The following is a 24,790-nucleotide window of genomic DNA, read 5'->3' on the forward strand; positions in this document are numbered from 1 at the left end:
TTTCCTTCACTTACATTTTTCTTTACCTGGAACAGTGCCCAATTCTGAGTGGATACTAAATAGATCTGCACTGGGTGAATGTATATAAAGACTAAAAATACTGTCGTTGTTCATCTTAATGAGTGGAGAATATAAGATAACAGCCACAGGTATACATTGTCCTTTCCACCCATCTTCAGAGGGTTCAGATCTCTGATTTCCCAGTTCCTGGTCTGACCATCAGTGTAGCCAGAGGTCAGAGAGGTGAGTGCTCCCAGTTTGTTTGATAGCATCAGAAGTCATGTGTGGGGAAGAGGGGAAACTATAGTTGTTGCTGTCAGCTGCATAGAAGATCAGGAACATCAAAAAATAATGGTGACCCTTCTAACCTCTGAGCTGTTGTCCTTGATGTCATTGTAAGTATAGATACCTTCCAGACCTAGTGAGTCTACTTAGGTGATAAGCAGGTGACGTGTATGAGAAAAGCTATGGTGGTTTACAGTGAGAGGGTTCAGACAGGAAGGAGATTAATTGTAAAAATGAACTTTGACAGGGTTTCAGTCTAGAAATGAAATTGATTTATTTCAGATTATGCTAGTGCCACCTATCTTTAAATATTTTAATAAATTTAATTTGTTTTTGTGTGTATAGAAGAACTGGGGTGTAGGTCAGAGGTGAGAGGATTCAGCAGAGACAGAGTGGGGACAGAACAGGCAGATTTACTGAAATACACTGCTGAGGAGAGCAGTGGGCTAGACAGGGGAGGTGTGCTGTGCCATATTTGGCAACCCCTGGCTGGGTTGTAGTGGTGATAGTGGAGACTTCACCCCTAGGCCACCAGGCAGGCCCTATCTTGAAATATTTTAAAATCTCAAAAAGTATTTCTCACTGGTAGGATTTTGATAGTCTGTTTTATCAGATATGCTCTAATAGCCTTAGCGATACACAGATACATCCTTATCAATACTTAAATTATCCGGCCTAAGTAAGCTAAGGCCATCACCATGGTGTACTAAACCACATCTCAAGCTGCATTAGTGATGTCCCATGAATGTCACCAAATTGCTAAATGTCATGATATGTAGTTGATGTAAAAATCAATGTGTGTTGACGTTGAAATGTTCTGATATCCTCTCACAAGGAGGACAATGAATTCTAAGTGTGTTTTTGGGATGTTGGATGCATCTACCCAGAGGGAGACAGGGAAGAGGTCAGATTATCCATCACCTACCACCCACCTCAGTCTCACAAGGTCTCCTAGTCATGCTGATAGAGGCTGGGTTGTGACTTGAAAATGAAGTGTTGGGGAATAGACCATCCAGAATATGCCACTTTGGCATATGACTTACATTGAACTGAAGGTAAATGAGAAAACTGAGATAAAGAAAACTCTCTGATCACTCCCTATTGCAAGATTGTGGACATAGGGGCCGCCCTGGTGGCGCAAAGGGTTGAGATGCAAACTGTGAAGTGATCCGCAGCCACTGAAGCAGGAGTTTGATCCCTGGCAGGGAGCTACCCACATGGCGCAGCAGATCTCTCCTGTCTCGCTTGCTGTTCCCCTCAGCAGTGTGTTTCAGTCAGTCTGCCTGTCCTGTTCCCCACTCTGTCTCTGGTGAATGCTCTCACCCCCCACACCTCTGGCTTGTACCCCAGTTCTTGTATGCATAAATAAATAAAGCTTTAAAAAAAAAGATTGTGGGAATAAATTTATATAATGTGTCTCATTTCCTCTCTACTAGGAGGACAGAAGTTAGCACCACATTATCTAGAACTTTATCAGCCCAGAAATCACACTAGAGGGATCCACATAACAAATGTGGGTGAAACTAACCCTTCCTATCCTTCCATTCCTTATATTTGCTTTCTCATTATTTCCCACCTAGAAATAATTTTCCTTTGCTTGTCACCTATAACAAAAATTATTTAGTTAAGATTCTCTTGCAGCCCATGCTGTAACCGCCCCTCAGAGTTGCTTACTCTGAGAACTCCATGTGGATGCGGAAGGCACCTGGGATTCGGAAAAACTCCATCTCTCCTTTGCTCTCTCACCACACACACACTTCATGTCTGGCCTAGATTTTGGAGGTTTTTTCCCATCAAACTGGGTATCATGCAGTTCAATTCAGTGGACATAACTAAAGTTAGAGCAGATGGCACAGGTAAGTAGTCAGTGCCCCAAGACTGTTCCCACCTCGATACCAGTCACATGTGGTTCATCTGTGCTTCTGGCCATTAATTACTGGGCCATAAATCTGAGGTCCCCAGACCCCTTCTTTGGGACTGATCTTTTGCTAGAACAGCTCAGAGAACTCACGGAAACACTTTGGTTCCTGGATTATTCTAGAATAAAGGATGTGATAAAGGCTAGAAATGAACAGCCTGATAAAAGGAGCTCCACAGTGTTCCCTGGCTGTTAGAGGTTCTGTCCCAATGGAATGGGGTGCACCACCCTCCTGGTATATGGATGAATTCACTAGCCCAGAAGTCATTTATGTCGGTTTTCGTAGCATGTACTGATGGTTACCCAGGGATCCCAAACTATTAAGGGGTGCACATGCTGGAAGGGATTCAGCCATCTGCATGCAATGCTCTTTCCCACTGACTTCTCCCTCCTGCTGACTTGTCCTTTCCCTTTGTCTCTGTCCTCTCAGACCTGAACTCTCTGACGATGGTGGGAAAGTGTGGGGTTGGTTGTCTTTACATGTTGCTGCCATTCCTGAGCACCTGTTTAGTGAGATGGACACGCTGGGTTTGATGAAGATACTAGTTGGAGATAAAAATAAGTTTTGCTACCATCCAAAGCAGAGCCTGATTTATGTCTGACTTCTGATTTTCTTTAAAAAGAGACAAGTGACAGCATCTGTCTAGGCCTCATTTTCTTCAGGTGTAATATTGGGGCTCTACTCCCAGATTGCTGTGATATGTGCTCAGGCACATATGAAACAAGACATGAGCTTTTGTTTTTGGTTAATTTATACCAAGATTGCAATGTACTTTTGTTATAGAGCAACCCTGATATTGAATGGGTTCCTGGCTGTGGGTCCTCACCTGTGCGCTTAAAAGGGACTTATTAATACTCCACTACAGACACACACAAAAGGTTAATAAAAGGTTTATTTACAAGGGAAAAGGAAATAAGGAAAATGTACAATTCAGGGAGAAAATAGGGAAATAAAGTCTTTAATGCGTCCTACCCGATCCGACGACCTGGAAACCCAAAGTCACTCTCAGAGCTGGCCGGATGCTGCGAGCTGGTGGAGAGCCAAAATGGGGATCCCCCAAAGCCCGCGTGTCTGCCTTTTATATCCACCTGGCTGCTTAACCCCACCCTCAGGTCCCAGCTACCTTCCCTTTGGTGGTGATGGGATTTGGAGTTCCCAGTGTCTTTGGCTTTGGCCTGGGGTTGGGGTGGAGTCCACAAAGCCTGTATGGAATTAGCTTTAGGACATCCTTTTCTCCCTAACACTTTCAGAGATATGACTTGCTAAAGAGGAATCATGGCCCATGATCATTTAATCTTTGTGAGATCCTGGGTAATTTATTCCCTTCTTAGGGCCTCCAATTCCAAAACATATGAAACCTATTTTAGAAATGACAAATTTGTGGTCAGCCCTTGCAGCTCATTCTGATCACCTGGAAATGTTCGAAATATCATGTTGATGCAGACATTTTTAAAATGGGATATGGCCGGGGGTGGGGGTGGGGTGGGGGGAAGGCGGACACCCTTCAGAGAACTGACACCTGGTAGTGGTTCTGCAGTGACTCTGAAGGGGCCTCTTTTCCCACCAGAGGTGATCAGGGATCATTTCTTTCTCCTTACCCAGGTCCAGCCAAACTTCCAGAAGAGCACATATACCCCTCTCTCTGAGCACCCCTTTCATTCCTGTGGTGGGTCCTGCAGGCATTCAAGGTGCCACCCCTGCTGGGGTCTCTCTTCTGGGGCCCCAGTGGTGGGAGGTGCCTGTACACGGGTGTGTCCTCAGACTGGAGCAGGCTGGGCTGCAGGATTGTGTGGCTGCCCTTGACCTCAGCCTCCCGTCTATATCCGTGGGACTCTTGGTCAGAGGATAAAGTCCAGGTCCGCGCACACACTGGCCGGGACTGTTTGCTGTGAGGATGCAGAGGCACTGGAGTTACAGTCTCTCCGCCACTGTCAGAGCCTAGTTCTGGAAAGAGGTGACCACCTGAAGGGGGAGGTCATAGGCTTATTTCTGACAAAGATGACTTTCATCTTTGCCTTAGTCTCTAAGAATAATCCGTGTCACCTCTTTGGTGATTCTCACATCAGATGATGGGTTACTTATGAGATGCACGCAGACAGGACAGGCCACGGAGGAGCGAGACCAGGTCAGGCTGACTCCCAGCCCGCGCGGGAAGTTTGAGCTCCAGGGAGCACCGCCCCGCGCCCCGCGGGCTGGCCTGACCCCGCCCCAGGAGCCCCGCCCCCAACCACGCCCCAATCCTGGCCCCGCCCCAGGGGCCCGGTTCCGAGCCCCGCCCCCACTCCTGGCCCCCCCAGGAGCTCCGCCTCCGCGGGCCCCGCCCCCTTCAGCCTCCGGGCGCCCGGGGCGCGCTGCTGAAGGCGTCGTTTTCTGGCGCCTCCTACCGGCGGCGCCTCGGCGCGGGCCCAGGTCCTCTCCCCCGGCGCCCCCGCCCCCCTCGCCTGCGGCTGCGGCTGCGGCTGCGCCCGAGGGTCTCGGGTCGGTCTTCCCCGCGCGGCCCGCCTTCCCCTGACAGCGGCGGCTGAGGAGACTCCGGGGAAGCTTCGGTGTGAAGATGACGGCGACAGGGCTGGGCCGGCGCGGGGAGAGGCGGTGAGGCTCACGCAGGAGCACCCCGGGGGGCGGGCGGGGAGCGGGCGGGAATAGGGGGTGCGGCGGGAAGCCTGGGGTTCGGGGCCGGTGAGGTGCGGAGCCGGAGGACCCGCCCTCCCGCCTGGGGAGTGTCGCGGGCGCGTTTCCCTGGGGGCATTTCTAGGGGAAGGTCCCGACAGTGGAGACCGGCTGCTCAACCCCAGTTATTAAAGTCAGTGCTTGGCCACCTTTGCTTCGGATTCTTCGTTGTCCCCCTCACTGCGTGGGGCAGCCTTCCTTCTGAAATGGGTTCGGTGAAATGCGTGGATGAGAAGGGTGACAGTTTCTGCTATTTAGGAAAAAAATTCATCCACCAGTTCTTCATATATACTTTCTGCCCCTTCCCTGGTCTTTCCTCCCCTTTCCACACTTGCAGGAGCAGAACGAGCATTTATAGTAGGAGACACGAAGCTGCTGCGCAGCCGCTGACACCTGTTCATTTTTTGGTTTGTTTTTATTCTGATTCTGTTGTCTTGGTTTCATTTTATATAGTTTCTGTGGCTGGACCGTCTAGTTCCTAATAGTTTGTTTTGCAGGGTTGCATCAGTCATTCATCCTGTTGTACCTTTAATATGCGCTAGTCTCCATTTCTAGAAATTTAATTTTGTTTAGGTATCTGTGTAACATCTGAACATATGAAGGCAGTAATAATAACTGCCGTAGTATCCTTTACTCAAGTTCTGCATCTTTCCTGGGTAAATTTTGATTGACTGATTCATTCATTCATCATGAGTCAATGGTTTCTTTGCACAGGTGGATATTTTTTAAGGCACATTTATTAAGGATTTTTAAGGATATTTTTAAGGATTATTTATTAAGGATATTTATTAAGGGACATTTCATGTCATAAAATCCACCTTTTGTAAGGGTTATAGTGGTCATAGTGTGTTCAAAAATTTGTACAGATGTCACTTTAAATTTCAGAACATTTTCATTTCTTCTAAATAAGTCTCAGATCATTAATCAGTAACTCTTCATTTACCACCCCCCCACCACACACACACACTGTCAGTCTTCGGCAAGGACACTATCTACCTTCTCTCTATGTATTTACCGATTTCAGACATTTAACAAAAAAGTATCATACACGAAGTGACTTTTTGTGTCCAACTTCTTTCAATTAGTAGATGTTTTCAAGTTTCATTAATATGGGTGCATGATTGGTATTTTGTTCATATACCATTACATGGGCTTTATACTATATTTGTCCTTTCATTAGTGGATGGGCATTTGGGTTGTCTCTGCTTGGGGGCTAGTTTGAATAGTACCACTATGAACTGTTATGCACAAGTTTTTTTTTTTTGAAAGATTTGTTTATTTATTTATACAAGCACTGGGTACAGTCAGATGCACAGGAGGGTGAGAGGATTCACCAGAGCCAGAGCGGGAACAGAACAGACAGACTGACGAAACACACTGCTGAGGGGAGCAGCGGGCGTGGCAGGAGAGGTTTGTAGCGCCATGTGGGACCCTCCTAGGCAGCCGGGGATCGAACCGGTGCAGCAGAGACTGCCTCTGCAGTGGGCAGCTTTGCAGCCCAGCGCTCAACCACTATGCCACCAGGGGAGGCCCAAAGTTTTTTTTTTTTTTTTAAAGATTTATGTATTTATACAAGAACTGGGGTACAGACCAGAATCGTGGGAGGGTGAGAGCATTCACCGGAGACAGAGCACGGAGCAGAACAGGCAGAAGGTCTGAAATACACTGCTGAGGGGAGCAGCAGGAGAGACAAGAGAGGTCTGCCTCACCATGTGGGATTCTCACTGGCTGGCCAGGATCGAACCCGCACTGCAGAGGCTGCGGACAGCGTCACAGTGCGGTGCTCCTTGTGCACCACCAGGGAGGCCCTGTTCCTTATATTGTTCATTACTTTACTTCTTCCTACTTGCTTTGGTTTTAATTGCTCTTTTTCTAGTTTCGTAAGATAGAAGCTTAAGGCCTCCTGTTGGCACAGGGGTTAAAGTCTCAGCACTATCAAGCTGTCTCCAGCTACTGCAGCATGAGTTTGATCCAGGGAGCTGACCACATGGCACAGCAGACCTCTTCTGTACCCGTCCCTGCTCCCCTCAGCAGTGTATTTCTGTAGACTGCCTGTTCTGTTCCCCACTCTGTCTCTGGTGAATCTTCTCACTCCCTACACCTCCAGCTTAGACCCCAGTTATGTATGCATAAATAAATAAATAAATCTAAAAATAAATAGAAGGTTAAGTTATTGAATTGGGATCTTTTTACTTTATTAATGTGGCATTTACATCTGTCAGTCTCCTAGGCGCTGCTGTTGCATCACATGAGTTTTGGTGTGTTGGCTTTCATTTTCATTCATCTCAAACTGTTTTCTGATCTCTAATACAATCTGTGGATTATTTAGGAGTATGCTGTTTAAGTTGCACTTTCGTCTTGTCTTCTGAGAGTCCCATTATACCTAACGTGTATATGTGATGGTGCCCCACGTGTCTCTGGAGTTCTGTTTCTCTTCATTCATTCTTTTTGTTCTTTCAAGACAGAGTCTTGGGCTATCACTCTCTCCCTTCTTTCTACTCCCTTAAATCAAGGGCATTATACGTACTGTCTCCCTCACCCCTTCTGGAACATGCTGAGTGGGAAACATGGGTAATGTTACAGTTTCCTTCCCGTGTCCAGGACCCTGACGCTGTATTAGTTTCATTTCTGAGTTTAGCAGTCAGAGTTCACTTCCCCGTCGTGGCTGCAGGAAGAGGCAACTGCAGAGGGACTGACCCTGAGTATGAGACTGTGCTGAGTGGGCCCGGTGGTGAGAGAAGACAAGCCAAGGTTTGTCTGTATGTGTGTGTGTGTGTGTGTGTGTGTGTGTGTGTGTGTGTGTGTGTAAGAGAGAGAGACAGAGACAGAGAGATAGGGTGGCAGTGGGTGAGCCTCTGGAACTCTGAAAATGGTCAGGATTTTGCTTTTTAGCTCTCGCCCTGGCTGCTTTCTCTTTCACAGATTCCATGCCACATCTCAGAAGATCCGGGGTGTGAGGTGAGTGAAGGTCCTGTGCCCTGGGTGCCAGAGGCAGGAGGCCTTTTTCTTCGAGAGCACAGAACACCTGGGAGAGAGGAGCCTTATCCTTTGGGAGAAATCACCTCCCTTGGAATAGAATCTCCTAGAGAAGTTCTTCTATGGCTGGAGAAAGTTCTTCCCATTATCGAAGGGAAACAGCGAATCAGCAACTTCAGTTGAATCCCAGGTCTTAATACAGAGATTGCCAATGACAGGTCTCTGGAGTTTCTCCCAAATGCAGGCTCTGGCCACAGAGACCAGCAGTGAGAGGGGTGGGGTCAGGGCTAGTTTGCAGAAGCGGCTGCAGCATGGCCAGAAGGGAGGGTCTTTGCTTCTAGTCTCTCCCCCTCCCTCTCTGCCTGCCAGATCCACACTACCCTTCTCCCAGGAGACAAGTCCTGGCCTGAAGAAGACAGTGGCCTTGGTGGATCTCTAGGGGGTCTGCTTCCAGGCCAACTCCCTTTTCCCCAAGTTCTTCCCAGATCTCTTTACCTCAGCACAGAGAGCCTGACACACACACCTGATTCTTCCTGTTGCCTGGTGGATTTCTGTTACCATCCTGGTAGAACCGCCATGAGATTTTATTAGCTGGTGTATTGTGTTCTTTGGGTGTGGGAGTGGGTAAGAGAAAGTGTGGGGTGTGGGGATGAATAGAGGCGGATGTGATTGTCTCAGTAGAATCCTTCAAGGATTCCCCCAATTCCTGAGTGTTACTGCCACTGACAAAGAGTAATGTGGGCACTGATTATTCCTGATCCTCATTAGACATGGAAAGAATTTCACTGTCCCTCACTGAGTTCCTTCTGTCTTGATCCAACTTTTGTGAGTTAAACCTGTGTTGCTTCTCTGTCTCTCTTAATACTTGGTTCAGAGAGACTTTCAGTGATGGAATATTCTAGACTGGGGGCAGCAGGTAGCCACAGGCATATCTAAGATATTAAGCAATTGGCACAGGTAGTGAGACCGAGAAACTCCGTAATCCTTTCAGTTTTCATTAATTTAAGTTTTGGCGGCCATATGTGATAGTTATTATAGTGACATGGTATCATGTTCCAAATGCAAATCCATTGCTTTTCAAGCAGATTTCCAGACCTGGAAGCCCAGCTTACTTCTATGTCCTTCACTGTGGAAAATTCTGTCTACTTCATCTCTGCCTCTAACCTGATATTGGAGCTTTTCAAGAAGAGCCATGACCTCAGCCACAGCTACCAAGAAGATGAGGGAGGAAGCCACGTGCTCCATCTGCTTGGAGCTGATGGTGAAGCCCGTGAGCATCGACTGTGGCCACAGCTTCTGCTGCAGGTGCATAGAAAGCATCCTTGAGAACCCGAGAGTGACATCATCCCTGAGGAGGTCCCAGTGTCCCCTGTGCCAGGCACCATTTGAAAGGAAGAGTCTCCGATCCATCAAGCAACTGGAAAACCTCATTCAGACCATCAGGGAGATAGACAGTGAGAGGCTGTGTGAGGAACACGGGGAGCGGCTCCACCTGTTCTGTGAGGATGATATGAGGCTGATCTGCTGGCGCTGTGAGCGCTCCCCCCAACACAGAGGACACAGCACAGCTCTAGTGGAGGACGCAGGCCCAGACTACAAGGTGAGTGGGTGGGCTGAGGTCTTGAGCAAGTACCTGCTCTCATGTTGAACTCTCAGACCTGAGATTTTTTAGTCTGAAACAAGAGTTTATGATCTTGAAAAATGACTTTCATCATGTTATTTTTTTAAAGATTGATTTATTTATGCATAGAATTGCTGGGGTACAGGCCAGAGATGCGGGAGTGAGAGGATCCACCAGAGACAGCAGGGAACAGAACAGGCAGATTGACTGAAATACACTGTTGAGGGGAGCAGTGGGAGAGACAGGAGAGGTCTGCCTTGCCATGTGGGTTTCTACCTGGCCATCTGGGATCGAACTCATGTTGCAGGGGCTGAGCATTGCTTCATAGTACGATGATTATCCCCTTGCACCACCAGGGAGGTCCATCATATCATTTTTCTGACAAATGGCTTACTGTGGGTCCCCAAGAAATAAATCCTAACTGTCCTGACATTTAGTGGATGGTCAAAGTCTTGTCCTTATTCACCCTTGCTGTGATGACCCCCTGCTGTAGAATACAGTGTGCCCAACCGACGCTGGCCTGTTTTATCTTTACATGTTTGTGTAATTTGAGAACCACAATGTACATGACTATGTGACAGAATCTGACAACAGCGACAGACACACCACAATTTAGGGACCCTGCAGTCAATAGGGTAAAGAAATCAGCAAAACAAGAATGCTGGAGTCCCCTTGATTTGGGTGGTGAGTTGGGCCAGTTGTTGCTCAGTGAAATATGCAGAAGCATCTAGAAGAATATGTACAACTTACCATATATAGAAGTTTGGAGATGGTCCTCATGTAGGTGGTTATTATCTTGCTCCTTGTGTAGCATTTCCCTGGCAGAACTGTGGTTTTGGGTCAGGGGACTCTGAGTCATCAGCTGAGCTGGGAATCATAGCGATGACTGCTGGTGCATGTTACCTAACCCCTTCCTAAGCCTCGATTCTACAGCACAAAAGTGATGGTACAAATCCTCCCAACTGCTCAGGTTCACCAGGGGATCAGGTATGTTACTGCACAGACAGTCCCTGGGTGTTTGTTCTGTAAGTGCAAGGATTCAACATGGTTTAATGTTATGGTAATAGTGATGGAGGGTGGGGATTCCACTTAGGAGCCTATTAAAAAGTTCTCAAGTTGACTATTTTTTTTTCACCTAAAATTGATCAGGGAAAGCTCCAGAAAGCTGTGAAAATCCTGCGAATTTTAGAAGCCAAATGTCAAGATAGCAAGTTGACCATAACAGCACAAATAAGCAAGTGGGAGGTAAGAATTTGAGTTGATTTATCTCATACGATTTTCCATCCTAGAGCTTAGACAGAGGGGATGGTTGGGCAAATCACAATAATGGCTTATTCTCACTGAACCAGAAAAAGAGGGGAAATGCCGGAGAGGATCCCTCTTTGTTTTTCTTTCCCTAGTGTCTATGTCTGTGTATATTTATCTTCAATTTTTTCAACTGAGAATAGTAATTGACTAGAATGCCCATAGATTAGTCTAGACAAGCAGAATTTTGATCTTTTCCCCATGGTACCATGTTAGACTGGGTTTCAAGTTGTAAATACCTTGAAGTTTACTTTTTTATACAACTTGCTGGTGGACTACCGTATCACATACAACACTAAACCATATCACATTGGCACACTTGGCACAGTGCAGGGTCTGGCATTCAAATATTCAGGTTCCAAAACCATCCTTTGTGAGCACTGAAAAAGGGTCACTCTGGGTGAGATTATGCTACTCAACTCATGAGGCTGTTGATGAGGATGGAGCTGCAGCAAGAACATACACAGATCCACTGCCGACTGTGGGTCTCTAGGTCTGTTTCCATACCTGAGCAGGATCAGAGCCCACACCTTCATGGACAAACTGATGGAATCCATCACTTTACAGTTCATTCTGCAGACTAGTGAGTCATTCTGCCTCTCCCGGGCTCTCTTCTAGCCTCTGTCCTGATCTTTTGTGTGTGGATGTTAAACTTGATTTAAACTTCATTTCTTGATGTTAAACCTCATTTCTTGGATCTCAGGTAGTGAAGGGAACTTCCATTGTTACAAAAATTTAGAGAAACCACGTAAGTGCAACAGTTTGAGGTGTCACTCACAAAATTTCCATTTCATCCTAATCAATGACCCTTTTCCTGCAATATCGCAGTCGTAAAACACTGCATGAATTTAGAAAGCACCAAAGGAAATTGCTCTTCTGTGTTTCCCACAAAAGAGATGTCTTGGTTCCTGTCAGTCTTACACTTAAGGATGTTTCTGGTGTCCCTCACTGAAACCTGCTGTCTCGACATCTTTCTGCTGAGTGCCATGTTGTCATAATGTCCAGTTGTGGTTATGTTCATTACAAGTTTTGCTTCACAAAAATCGCTCAGGGACAGATATTCTTTCTTTTTTTTTTAATTTTATTTTTATATTTCCCATACAATTGCAACCCTCTTATTTTGACCCCAATCCCTCCCCTCCCGAACCCCCACCCCTCACAGAGTGTATCTTTTTCATAGTTGTTTGTTGATTATGTTTTTCATTCTTATAGTTATTCATTTTCCTGGTCCCTTATTTAAGTTTTCTAGATTCCTGCTATGAAGTGAGACCATCCGGTATTTTTCTTTTTCTTTCTGGCTTATTTTGCTGAGCATGATCCCTTCCAGCGCCATCCATGTTGCTGCAAATTGCATGTGTTTATCTTTTTTGAATGCTGAGTAATATTCCATGGTGTATATGTACCACATCTTCTTGATCCAGTCATCTATTTTTGGGCATTTGGGTTGTTTCCAAAGCTTAGCTATTGTAAACAGTGCTGCTATAAACATAGGGGTGCATGTGCTTTTTGGAGTTGATGTTTCTGTGTCCTTTGGGTAAATACCTAGGAGTGGAATTGCTGGATCATATGGAAGCTCTATGTTTAGTAGGTCCAGAAATCTCCACACAGCTCTCCATAGTGGTTGGACCAGTTTGCACTCCCACCAACAGTGCAGGAGAGTTCCTTTTTCTCCACAACCTCGCCAACATTTGTTGTTGCTAGTATTTTTAATATGTGCCATTCTCACTGGTATCTCATGGTAGTTTTGATTTGCATTTCCCTGATTACAAGTGATGTTGAACATTTTTTCATATGCCTGTTGGCCATTTGTATTTCCTCTTCAGAGAAGTTTCTTTTTAGCTCTTCTGCCCATTTTTTGACAGGATTATTTTCTTTGTTGTTGTTGAGTCTCATCAGCTCTTTGCAGATTTTTGTGATCAGTCTTTATCACTAGTGTTGTGTGCAAAAATGTTCTCCCAGTTGGTGGGGTTTCTCTTAGTTTTTGTTATTGTCTCTTTTGCTGTGCAAAAGCTCTTCAATTTGATGTAGTCCTAGCTGTTTATCTTTGCCTTCACTATCACTGCTTTGGGTGATGTGTCTTTAAAGATGTCTTTGATGTGCATCTCCCGTAGTGTTTCGCCTATATTTCCTTCTATGTATTTTATGGTTTCAGGTCTTATGTCTAGTTCTTTAATCCATTTTGAGTTGGTTTTTGTGCATGGTGTGAGGTAGTAGTCAAGCTTCATTCTTTTGCATATAGCGACCCAGTTTTCCCAGCACCATTTATTGAACAAACTTTCTTTGCTCCAATGCATATTCTTTGCTCCTTTGTCAAAGATTAGTTGACCATAAATCTGTGGGTATATTTCTGGATTTTCTATTCGATTCCATTGGTCTGTGTGTCTGTTCTTGTTCCAATACCATGCAGTTTTGATGATTATGGCTTTGCAGTAGAGTTTGAAGAGTGTGATGGGAGTGTGATGGGAGTGTGGGAGTGTAATGCCTCCATTCCCTTTTTTTTTCAGGAGAGCTTTGGCTATTCGCGGTTTTTGGTGATTCCATATGAATTTCATCAATAATTGTTCTATTTCTTTGAAGAATGACATTGAAATTTTTATTGGAATAGCATTGAATCTGTATATTGCTTTTGGTAGGATGGCCATTTTAATAATGTTTATTCTTCCAATCCATGAGCAGGGGATGTCTTTCCATTTCTTTGTGTCTTCTTCTATTTCTTTTAACAGTGTTTTATAGTTTTCTTTGTATAGGTCCTTTACCTCTTTTGTTAGATTTATTCCCAAATATTTGATTTTTTTTTGTTTCGATAATAAAAGGGATTTTTTTTAATTTCTTCTTCTTCAGATTTATTGTTTGTGTATAGGAAGGCTACTGACTTTTGCGTGTTGATTTTGTATCCTGCCACTTTGCTGAACTGACTGATGAGTTGAATTAGTTTTTCTGTGGAGTTTTTGGGGTTCTGTATATATATTATCATATCATCTGCAAATAGTGATAGTTTGACTTCTTTTCCTATATGGATTCCTTGTATGTCTTTCTCTTATCTTATTGCTCTGGCTAGGACTTCCAGTATTATATTGAAAAGCAGTGGTGAGAGTGGACATCCTTGTCTTGTTCCAGATCTTAATGGAATTGCTTTCAGCTTTTCTCATTGAGAATGATACTGGCTGTTGGCTTGTAATATATGGCCTTTATGATATTGAGGTATGTTCCTTGTATCCCAAGAATTTCAAGGGCTTTTATCATGAATGGATGTTGCACTTTGTCAAAAGCTTTCTCAGCATCTATTGATATTATCATATGGTTTTTATATTTCTTTTTGTTGATGTGTTGGATAACGTTGATTGATTTTCAGATGTTGAACCATCCTTGTCTCCCTGGAATGAATCCTACTTGGTCGTGGTGAATTATCTTATGGATACATTGTTGGATTCTGACAGCTAAAATGTTATTGAGGATTTTTGCATCAGTGTTCATTCGGGAGATTGGCCTGTAGTTTTCCTTTTTTGTGTTGTCCTTAATCGGTTTTGGTATTAGTGTAGTGTTGGCTTCATAGAACGTGTTCGGTATTGTCCCTTCCTTTTCAACTTTTTGGAAGAGTTTGTGAAGGATAGGCACTAATTCATCTCTGAATGTTTGGTAGAATTCATTTGTAAATCTATCAGGTCCTGGGTTTTTGTTTTTGGGGAGGTTTTTGATTACCATTTCAATTTCGCTGCTTATAATTGGTCTGTTTAGGTGTTCTATTTCTTCTTTATCTAGCTTTGGGTGATTGTAGAGTTGTAGGAATTTGTCTGTCTCTTCTAGATTGTTGATCTTGTTTCCATATAACTGTTCATAGTAGTTACTTATTATTCTTTTGATTTCTGCTGTGTTCGTTGTGATTTCTCCTCTTTCATTGATGATCCTGTTTATTTGTGCTTTCTCCCTTTTTTCCTTTGTGAACCTGGCTAGGGGTTTGTCTATTTTATTGATTTTTTCGAAGAACCAGCTCTTGGATTCATTGATCTTTTGGATTGTTTTTTTAATTTTGATTTCATTTATTTCTGCTTTGGTTTTTATTATTTCTTTTCTTCTACTGGTTTTGGGGGTTTTTTTGTTGTTCTTTTTCTAGATCTTTGAGCTTCGAGATTAGGTTTTTTCTTTGAGTTCTTTCTTGTTTCTTGATGTGAGCTTCTATTGCTATATATTTTCCTCTGATTACTGCTTTTGCTGCATCCCATACATTTAGGAAATTGGTGTCCTCCTTGTCATTCAATTCAAAGAATTTTTTAATTTCTTCTTTGATCTCCTCGTTAGTCCAGTGGACTTCCAGTAGTGTGGTTTCAATCTCCATGAGGTAGGAGAGTACCTTGCCTTCTTTTTATGGTTTATTTCTAGTTTGATGCCTTCATGGTCAGAAAAGATGGTTGGTATGATTTCAGTCTTGGTGTATCTGTTGATGTTTGTCTTGTGCCCCAGTATGTGATCGATGCTGGAGAATGATCCGTGTGCGCTTGAGAAAAATGTGTACTCAGATTTTTTTGGGTTTAGTGTTCTATAGATGTCTGTTAAGCCCAAGCTCTTTAGATCCTTATTTAGAGCTTTAGTGTCTTTGCTTATTTTTTGTCTCGTTGATCTACCCATTGTTGATAGTGGTGTGTTGAAGTCTCCCACTATGTATGTGTTTTCTCTGATGTCTGTTTTCAGAGATGACAATAGTTGTCTGATATATTTTGGTGCTCCTTTGTTTGGTGAATATATGTTAATGAGTGTTATTTCTTCTTGAAGTATTGTCCCCTTGATCATAATGTAGTGACAATTGGGGTCTCTTTTTGTCTTTTTGAGTTTGAAATCTGTTTTATCTGATATGAGTATAGCTGTTCCTGCCTTCTTTTTTGGTCCATTTGCTTGTAGGATTGTTTTTCATCCTTTAACTTTGAGTCTATTTTTATCTTTTGCTGCTAAATGTGTTTCCTGGAGACAGCAAAAGGTTGGGTTTTGTTTCTTAATCCAGCCTGCGACTCTGTGTCTTTTTATTGAAGAGTTTAGTCCATTTACATTTAGAGTTAGTATTGATATGTTAGCATCTGTATTTGCCATTGTGTTTGTCTTTCCTTTGATTTTATTTATTCATTCTTTTAATAACTTTTTTTTTAGGACTCTTTGTAGTATTTTTTGGCGTGGGGGTTTAGTCGTAATGAAATTCCAGAGTTTCTGTTTGTCTGGGAAGGTCCTTATTCTTTCTTCATAGAGGAAGGAGAGCTTTTCGGGATAGAGTATTCTTGGTTGGCATCTGTTTTCTTGGAGTCTGTTGACTATGTCCCTCCACTCTCTCCTTGCCCGTAGTGTTTCTTTGGAGAAGTCTGATGTCAGTCTGATTGGTTTTCCTTTGAATGTTATCTGTTTCTTCCCTCTTGTCAGTTTCATTATTTTTTCTTTGTCTTGGATTCTTGGGAGCTTTACTATTATGTGTCTTGCTGTATTTTTCCTTTCATCGTGGAAGTTTGGTGTTCTTCTTGCTTCTTGTATATCAATTTTCAGCTCCTTCACGTTTGGGAAGTTCTCTTCAATTATATCCTCCACCTTTCTCCTCTCCTTCTGGGATTCCTATAACTCTTATATTTCCTTTCCTCATGGAGATAGTTCCCGAAGTCTTTCTTTGGTCTTTTTCCTTCGTACTTCTCCTTCCTTTTCTGTTTTAGTTCTTTTTATTTCTGTGTCTTCAAGAGTACTTATTCGTTCTTCCATTTCATCTATTCTGCTTTCATTTGTTTTCCCAGAGTTCTTTAGCGCCTCCATTAATTCTTTGATCTCCTGCATTTCTTTTACTTCCCTATTTAGGGACTCAATTTCATTCTTCTGGTCATTAATTATTTTTCCCTTATCATTGTTTTCCTTTATGACTTCTGTCAGTTTTTTAATCATGGCAATTTTAAATTCTCTTTCTGGAAGGCACAGAAGTTCTTCCAAGTTACTGTCTTTGCAATCTGGTAGGTGGTTTTCTTTTTATGGTATGATTTTTCCTGAGGAGTTGCTGGGTTGCATGTGGTTTTTCTACTCCCTACTGCCTGTTTTCTAATTTGCCGTATTCATTGGGACACTGTGTTGCTGGTACTGGCCGGCATCTTGGGTGAACTTCTCAGCTCACTTCTGGCTCCTCTAGGAGATTTCTGCTGGTTTCACACAGTCTCCACCAAAGAAAGGTCCCTGCTGCAAATGGCGATGCGGGGGGGGGGGGGACGCGCTCAGATATTCTTTCTTTTATTCCAAATGAAAACTCAGCATCTGACCTCGGCCCTAGATTCATAATGACTATTGTCTAGCACTCTGTACTTCATTCTCTTGTGTTGTGGCTCAAGAAGATGGAAAATAATCATGCAACTAGAGCTTGATGACAGCCCCTCCCACAACTACTACCTGTGCCAGGTAGGACTGAGCAAGAACGTGGGACATTTTCCCACTGCAAGTGCTCATGGGAAAACAGTGTCACCATAGCTAAGTAAATTCTTTTTTTTTTTTTATGTGTGTGTGTTTTAAAATAAACATATAATTTACACTTTACATTAACTACTTTCTCATTGTTGTCCAGTCATGGCCACTCTCCCTCTGCAGAGCTGTAAGCTCTTTCCAGCCTGAAATCTCCCCCCACTAAGCAATAACTCCCCACTGCCCACTCCTTGTAACTGGAACCATCATTCTTCTTTCTGTGTCTAAATTTGATTAGGCTCCTCCTATAAGGATAATCATAAAATTATCCTCCTTTTGTTTCTGACTGACTTCACTGATCATGTCCTCGAGATCATGTCCACATCAAAGCATGTATCAGAATTTCTGCCCTTCTCAGAGTTCAATAGCTTTCTGTGATATGTATGTACCATGTTCTGTTCTCATTTAATTTAAATGACGTTTGGTTTAATTCCAGATTTTGAGCACACTTTCTTGATTCTAGGAGACGATGGAGCTTCAGAGACAAAAAATCCAGTCTGATTTCAAGAATCTCTACAACTTTCTCCGTGAAGAGGAGAAGGCATTTCTGTGGAGACTGGAGAAGGAAAAAGAACAGACTCTGAAGAGTCTGCAGGATGATGAAGGCAGTCTGGAAAAACAGAGCCTTGAAATCAAGAATTGCATCTTGGAAATAGAGAATAAATGTCAGCTATCAGCCCAGGATTTGCTGCAGGTGAGTCTGTGCAGTGGTGGATGTCCAGGAGGTGTCTGTTGCTGAGTCCCTGAGAGCAGCACCCTGAGGCAGCACCCTGAGGGACATGGGCAAGGCCTAACTGTTCACTGCAGAGTGATACATTGCTGTGGGGAACTTCAAGTAGTGTTTCTTTTCAATACACATCAGTATCTGCAGGGTGGCTTCCAATAATCTATAGCGTGCCTTTATGTGAATCAAAAATAGGCTCCTATTGGGCATACATGACGGGTTCCGGTCTATTGGAACTATGGAAAAATTTTTGCTACCCTCTCCTTTCCCATGGGCACAGAACCTTGTCAAACTGTCTCCTGAAAAGCTCCAGATGACTGTGGGTATAAAAGTGGGGCAGCAAAAACGTATGCTAAATTTCTTTGTTTACTTATAGATCATGTGATCCAGGAGCTCTTTCTGGCCTTCTTTCTGCTGTATGAGAAATCCAGTCCATTAAGAAAATGCCTCCCTGGTGGCGCAGCGGTTGAGCGCTGGGTTGCAAAGCTGCCCGCAGCCTCTGCAGCGCCAGTTCAATCCCCAGCTGCTCCCCGGCCACTGGAGGAGGGTCCCACATGGCGCGCAGACCTCTCCTGTCACCCGCTGCTCCCCTCAGCAGTGTACTTTGGTCCTTCTGCCTGCTCTGCTCCCCGCTCTGGCTCTGGTGAATTCTCTCACCCTCCCACGCTTCTGACTATACCCAGTGCTTGTATAAATAAAAAAATAAAAAAATAAAAAAATAAATAATAAAATAAATCTTTAAAAAAAAAAAAAAGAAAATGCCTGGAGCAGTTTTCTCACTCCCATTTGGAGCTGTGGTTAAACTGTGAGGCTGAGAATGTCACAGCCCTGCTCTGCCAACATGGGGCTCCTGCTGCCACCATCTTAGTGTCTCATCGCATCAGCTCTGCGTGGGCGCCCCACTGAGGACCAGAAGTGAGCTCTAATATGGATTCCTCTGAATGAAATTAGTGTCTGAAAGCAGGTCTTGCCAGAGGCACATAGGAAGTTCCTAGCCGTTCTCTCCCAGCAGTCCACAGGCTGATGTGATCACAGGCAACAGCAAGAAAGTTAACAGAATCACAGGGTGATAAACTTAATGCCATGCTGGCCATCCTAGGGCACTGGATGGGTATCTTACCTGGGATGTCTAAGCCTGGGTCACTCTCTTCAGGCCTTTGGAAGGAGTGTTTATAAAGGTAGCCCCAGTGCCAAGCCCAAGCTCATGTTTGTCTTTGTTTGTCTCTAGGATGTGAAAGACACCTTGAATAGGTAAGTGCTATACGAGTGTGGGGGGAATAGGTGGGAGTACGTAAAGCTTCATGGAATGTCCACTTAAGTCTCTGTCCTCTGCTGATTCTAGTTGTTCAGGTGTGATGCTGAAATTACCAGGGGCCGTCGCTGTGGAGCCTTACACTGTGTGCAATGTTTCTGAGCTTTACTTAAATGTGAAGAAAATGTTAAAGAGCTACCAAGGTATGGAAAGCATGGGGATCCCCTAAATACTAAGGATGAAGACCAGTGTCGGGTATATAATGTTTATTGCTAATACTGCAGTCAAGTCTGAGAACAATGCAAGAGAGGTAGGTGAGGACACTCTACTGTGATGCAGATATATTTAGGACCGATACCCAGCCAGCGTGGTGAATGTTAAAATCATAAGGAAAACCATGTTTTATCAATTGCAAATCTCCCTGGATTCTCTTAATGCTTGCTGTATTTCCGTCACCTCTTATGCACAGTTACAAAATTCAAATGCTTTGGCAATTAAATATTTTCCATAATTCACTTGTCCACAAAATCAAATCTAATTGGACATGCTTTGGTGGCTTCTAGTTATCTACCGCTACAAAAATATTTAGTGGCTTAAAGCGAAAACCACATTTTATCTTTCAGTATCATTTATCATAAATCTGGGCCCAGCTCAGGTGGGGTCACACAGTTATGGGCTCAACTTGTGGTTCAATTGGGGAATAATTTTCCAGTTGTTGGCAGAATTCATTTCTTCATGGTTACAGGATTTAGGTCCTGACTTCTTACCAGCTGTTGTCTGGAAGCACACTCAGCTTCTGGAAGGCACCACTCATCACTTTGCCCATAGGCTTCCCAACATGACCAATTGTTTCTTTCAAGTGAGCTCAGGAGAGTCCAGTAATGCAGCTAATAAGATGGAGTCACATAGTGAAATATAACCATGGGGTCACATTCTGTTATTTTTGCCAGTGGCCAGAGGTGATTGATCAGAGGCAGTTCTCCAGTTATGCCCATAGTCAAATGGAAGGGATTTTACAACGTTGTGAAAAGGAGGCAGCAGAGAACATGCAAGCTGTTCTTAAGTCCTCCTTCCACTGTGACCAGACCTAAATTTCCCTCATGTGACTCTATTTAGCATCTTTCTTAAGCTTTCTTGCTACAGGAAGTGTTGCTGCATTTGGGGACAAGGCTGCTGTAGCCCCTGCTGAGGGTGGGCACATCACTTAGAGTGCATTATTGTTGTGTGATGTGAAAAATAAAATGAAATTTTATGTTTGGCCCCAGGGTTTTCAGATAAAGGATTGTGGAACATAGAGATTTCCCCCAAGTTAATATAAACCTAACAAAAAAGTATCTCTGAATTTGACCCTATGAAGATGCAATTTTTAAAGATCTATATTCATTCCAATTTTGCCTTCTCTTTTACTCCTCGGATGAAACCTGTGAGATGTATGTCTATTTCTTTAAATTTTTTCAAAGTAGTGACTTTCGTTCCTCTATGTTTGTATTCTCTTATTTCATTGATTATTGTTTAGTTTCTAATTTTTCTTATATAAAATTTTCCTTTTGTTTCTCTGTTGTTTTTCTAATTTCAGTTTCATAGGTTGTGTAGTAGCTTTTAGATGCAAATGCCATAAATTTTCCTGAAAATTCACCCTTAGTTTCATTATATAATTTTTATATGTAGCTTTTTATTATTGTTCAGTTGTATATATCTTCATATTGTGATATAGAAGCATTTTTTTTCCTAATATTTGATTGTTTTATTGCTGGTTTCTAACCTAATTGTTGTATATTCCTAACCCCTGGAGCAAACTCTTTCTCTACTGTTTCCCATTGACTGAAGCAAACTAGTCAGGGAGAAGGGAGCCTGGTTAATGTGCCCAGAAGGGTCAGCCTTCCTGGAAACACAGCAGGGGGGACAAGTTGGGAGTGATCTAGAGGGAAGGGAAAGAGACTCCCCAAGGCAGGAAGTGTCCCTGCATACTTGGTTTCTCTTACTGCTGCAGTCCAGATGATCGGTGTTTAATCCAGTAACACAGTGGGTGGTTAACTCTGTTGCTAGAATTTCGTTACCTCTATTCATTTTTAATATTGCACTGCTGGACACTATCGCATATAAGTTTATCATGGCTTCTATTTTACTTGACTCTAGTCAGATAATTGTCATGTGTATTGGTATTCAGTTGATTTCCTTACACTAGTCCCTAGGGAACATTATCTGAAGCAAGACAGAAGAGCTCACACTTACAGCCATGGCGGTAGCTGTGTCCTGAGACCTGGGGAAATCCTGGGACCTCGGTAACAAGCTGTGACATTACTTGTGTTATTTTGCTTTCTGATCCCTGGTGTGGGTAGTTGTTACTGAACACGGGACGGGCTTGTCTGCTGTAATCTCCACGATTCCTCGTTGTCTTGCCTGGAAGAGCAAGGGCTTTCGGGGGAGACAGTGTCTGTGTCCATCTGGGTAGTTCTGGTCCTTGGCTTCTCTGAGAGATGAAGATGGTGATGGTGATGAAGATGATGATATGATTACATTTATTTTTATATGACTTACTGGTCATCCTGTTCCAAGAACTGAGCATATATTAATACACTCAAATATCCTCATCACCACTCTTTGTGACAGATGTGATTTCTGCTTTATTTTTAACAAACTGAGGCTCAGAGAAGGACTCGTACAGTTAGTAGAGAACAAAGTTTGCATTTGATCACAGGCTGGTTTTATTTAAGGTAAATTGTTGTCAGCATGAAAATATCTTTTTTGGTTTTTGTTTGTTTTACTTTGTAGTCAGCGTGACTCTGGATCCAGACACAGCTCACAAAGACCTTGTTGTGTCTGAGAATCGGAGACAAGTGACTCGTGGAGCCCCCCAGATGAAGCCTAACACTTCTGAGAGATTTAGTGCCTTCCACTGTGTCCTCGGCTATGAGGGCTTCACCTCAGGGAGACATTACTTTGAAGTGGATGTGGGAGAAGGATCTGGGTGCGATTTAGGAGTTTGCCTGCAAAATGTGCCAAGGGGTCTTCTCATGACGCTGAAGCCTGACTCTGGATGCTGGGTCATCAGAATGTGCAAAACAAATGGCTACATGGCCCTTACCTCTCCACCAACATCGCTTCCTCTGAGCGAGAAGCCTCGGGTTGTGGGGGTTTTTCTGGACTGTGAGGCCGGACTTGTCTCTTTTTACAACATGGCGACTGGCTCCCACATCTTCACCTTCCCGAAGGCCTCGTTCTCTGAAACTCTCCGGCCTTTTTTCTGGGTTCATCAGCCATCTCCTTTATTCCTGCCTCCACCAGATGAGTAAAGAAAGGAATGAATAAAGTCTCCTTTGTTTAGCCATCATCGTAGAGAATATAATAAAAATCCTGTGAGGTCAGAAACTTCATCCTTCTTTTCACTGTTATTTCCTGTACCTAGAACAGCACCGACCTCTCAGTGAGTACTCATAAATCTGCATTGAATGAATGGGTACAAGAACTACAAGTGATTAGATGATCAGCCTTCCTTGGGGAAAAACAAGATAAGAGCACTAACCATCCATCCTCCTCTCCAGTCCTCTATGGTGGGCCAGACCTCTGATGCCCAAAGGGCCTGTCTGAGCAGCAGAGGTCTGGAGGGCCGAGTGCTCCCATTTGTTTGAGACCATCTGAAGTCACGTGTGGGGAGGAGAAGCTGCAGTTGTCTCTATCAGCTGCATAAAACAGCAAGAACATCAAAGTAGCAGTGACTCTCAAAATCTCTAATGGGTTAAGCACTGATAGATAATCTTAGCTATAGTCCTGGATGAGTTAAATGCTGATACCTGCCAACCTAGTGATTCCACATGAGTGATAACCAAATAAAGTGTTATTGAAGATTTACAATGCTTTAGAGTGAGAGGCTTCAAGTGGGGAGGAGATGAATTATAACAATGAATTTTCACGGGGGTTGCAGTACTGGAAAAGAAGTTGATTTATTCCAGATTGTGATAGTGCTGGTTATCTTGATATAATTCAAAATCTCAAATGATGTATTCATCCTTGTCACACCTAAATTATCCGACCTGAGTTGCCTGAGACAGCACCATGCTGTCGTCAGCCTGATCTCAGGCAGCATTAATGATGACCACAAGTCACCAAAGTAAATGTTTGTTGACACTGGAATCTTCTGGTACCCTCTCACCAGGAAGGGGAAATGAAGTAAGAGTTGCTTTTGGATGTCAGAAGCATGGCCGGATCTCTGACCTCGGCCCAGAGGAAGGCACAGAAGAGCTCCAGGTATCTCCGATACTCCCGGCATGGAAGGTTACCAGTCATACTGATAGAGGCTGAGGTATAACTATTAATAGGAAGTAAAGCATTGAAGAATAGGCTTATGAATTCTACTGAGTAGAAGGCAATTGAGAAAAAACAGATTTAGAAAAGCTCTCCTCCTGCTGCCAAATTTGGACATATTTGTATACTGTCCCTCATCCCCTCCCAACCAGAAAACACAAGTTATCACCAGAGAATGTAGACTCTTGTCAGCCCAGAGACTGCACAACAGGGTTCTACAAAACAAACCTGGCTAAAACTAACCATTGCTTACCATTATTTTCCCCATGTATTCTCATAATTTCTCACTTACAAAGTCATTTTCCTTCTGTGTTGTCAGCTATAAAAAACCAAGAACAAGAGAAACTATTGGTCCTTCATTAAGATTCTATTAGCCCAAACTGTAACTGCCTCTTCGAGCTATTCATGTGAAGTCTCCATGTGAATGTCAAAGGCATGTGTGTTCAGGAAAATCTCCACTTCTCCTTTATTCTCTCACTACCACCACACGCAATTCAGAAGAACTCAGAAATACTGTTTCACCGCTGGTCACAATGTGAACCTTTTAAAAGAACCCTTGGAAACATGAAGTGTGAGAGAAATTGCAGCCACCGTTGGACACACTGGCCACTGCCCTGCAGGAGCTGCAGACGAGGGCGTGAGGGTCAGGGCTCTGGACAGAGAGGCACAGGAAGGCTGATGTAAAAGCAAAAGAACCACCAATAAGTTTTTCTGTGATAAAATTTATCATAGAAAAAAAGAAACAAGTGAGAAAAAGGAAGTTAGAAGAATAAAATGCTTTCAGTGAGTTTATAGCTATTGACAAATTATTCTAATGACTGGGGATAACTCAGTAATATCAATTTTTATTATATTAGAATATGGAATGACATTTCAAGACAAACAACCCAGGTCAATAATTCTTTTTGATTTTATTTTTTATATATTTTTACATCATTTTTCATTTTTGCACAATGTATGCATTTTCATCATGGTTCTAGTCCCCATACAATTCCCACCCCCGCCTTGTTTTCATCCTACTCCCTTCTCCCCTTGCTGTATTATGTTTCTGGTTTATAGTTGCTTGTTGATTTTGATTTTAACTTTATTACAATTAGTCTTTTTTCTTATCCCTTATTTAGGTTCTGCTAAATTCCTGCTATGAGGGAGACCATCCGGTATTTTTCTTTTTCTTTCTGGCTTATTTCACTGAGCATGATCCCTTCCAACTCCATCCATGTTGCTGCAAATTGCAAGAGTTTATCTTTTTTGATTGCTGAGTAATATTCCAT

The 24,790-nt window shown here is 43.3% G+C and overlaps 1 protein-coding gene across 8 annotated transcripts; it reads left to right on the forward strand.

The window, feature by feature from the left end:
- Positions 1 to 4,677: 4,677 nt before the first annotated feature.
- LOC119251756 (E3 ubiquitin-protein ligase TRIM38-like) lies at positions 4,678 to 24,451 on the forward strand. 8 transcript variants are annotated; one of them, XM_037519024.2, is made up of 9 exons: positions 4,678 to 4,796; positions 7,513 to 7,625; positions 7,797 to 7,832; positions 8,936 to 9,450; positions 10,621 to 10,716; positions 17,705 to 17,935; positions 19,194 to 19,216; positions 19,308 to 19,420; positions 21,990 to 24,451. In XM_037519024.2, the coding sequence occupies exons 4-9, from the start codon at positions 9,043 to 9,045 to the stop codon at positions 22,508 to 22,510; spliced, it is 1,392 nt and encodes a 463-aa protein (XP_037374921.1). In that variant the 5' UTR covers positions 4,678 to 4,796; positions 7,513 to 7,625; positions 7,797 to 7,832; positions 8,936 to 9,042; the 3' UTR covers positions 22,511 to 24,451. The 8 variants fall into 8 exon arrangements, with proteins under 8 accessions (XP_037374921.1, XP_037374922.1, XP_037374919.1 ...); XM_037519025.2 differs by lacking the exon at positions 7,513 to 7,625 and having other exon boundaries at positions 8,933 to 9,450; XM_037519022.2 differs by lacking the exon at positions 7,513 to 7,625.
- The last annotated feature ends 339 nt before the right edge of the window (positions 24,452 to 24,790 follow it).

This window comes from Talpa occidentalis, unplaced genomic scaffold, assembly GCF_014898055.3.
Source record: "Talpa occidentalis isolate TD23 unplaced genomic scaffold, MPIMG_talOcc4v2.1 talOcc4.2, whole genome shotgun sequence".
Classification (NCBI taxonomy): Eukaryota; Metazoa; Chordata; class Mammalia; order Eulipotyphla; family Talpidae; genus Talpa; species Talpa occidentalis.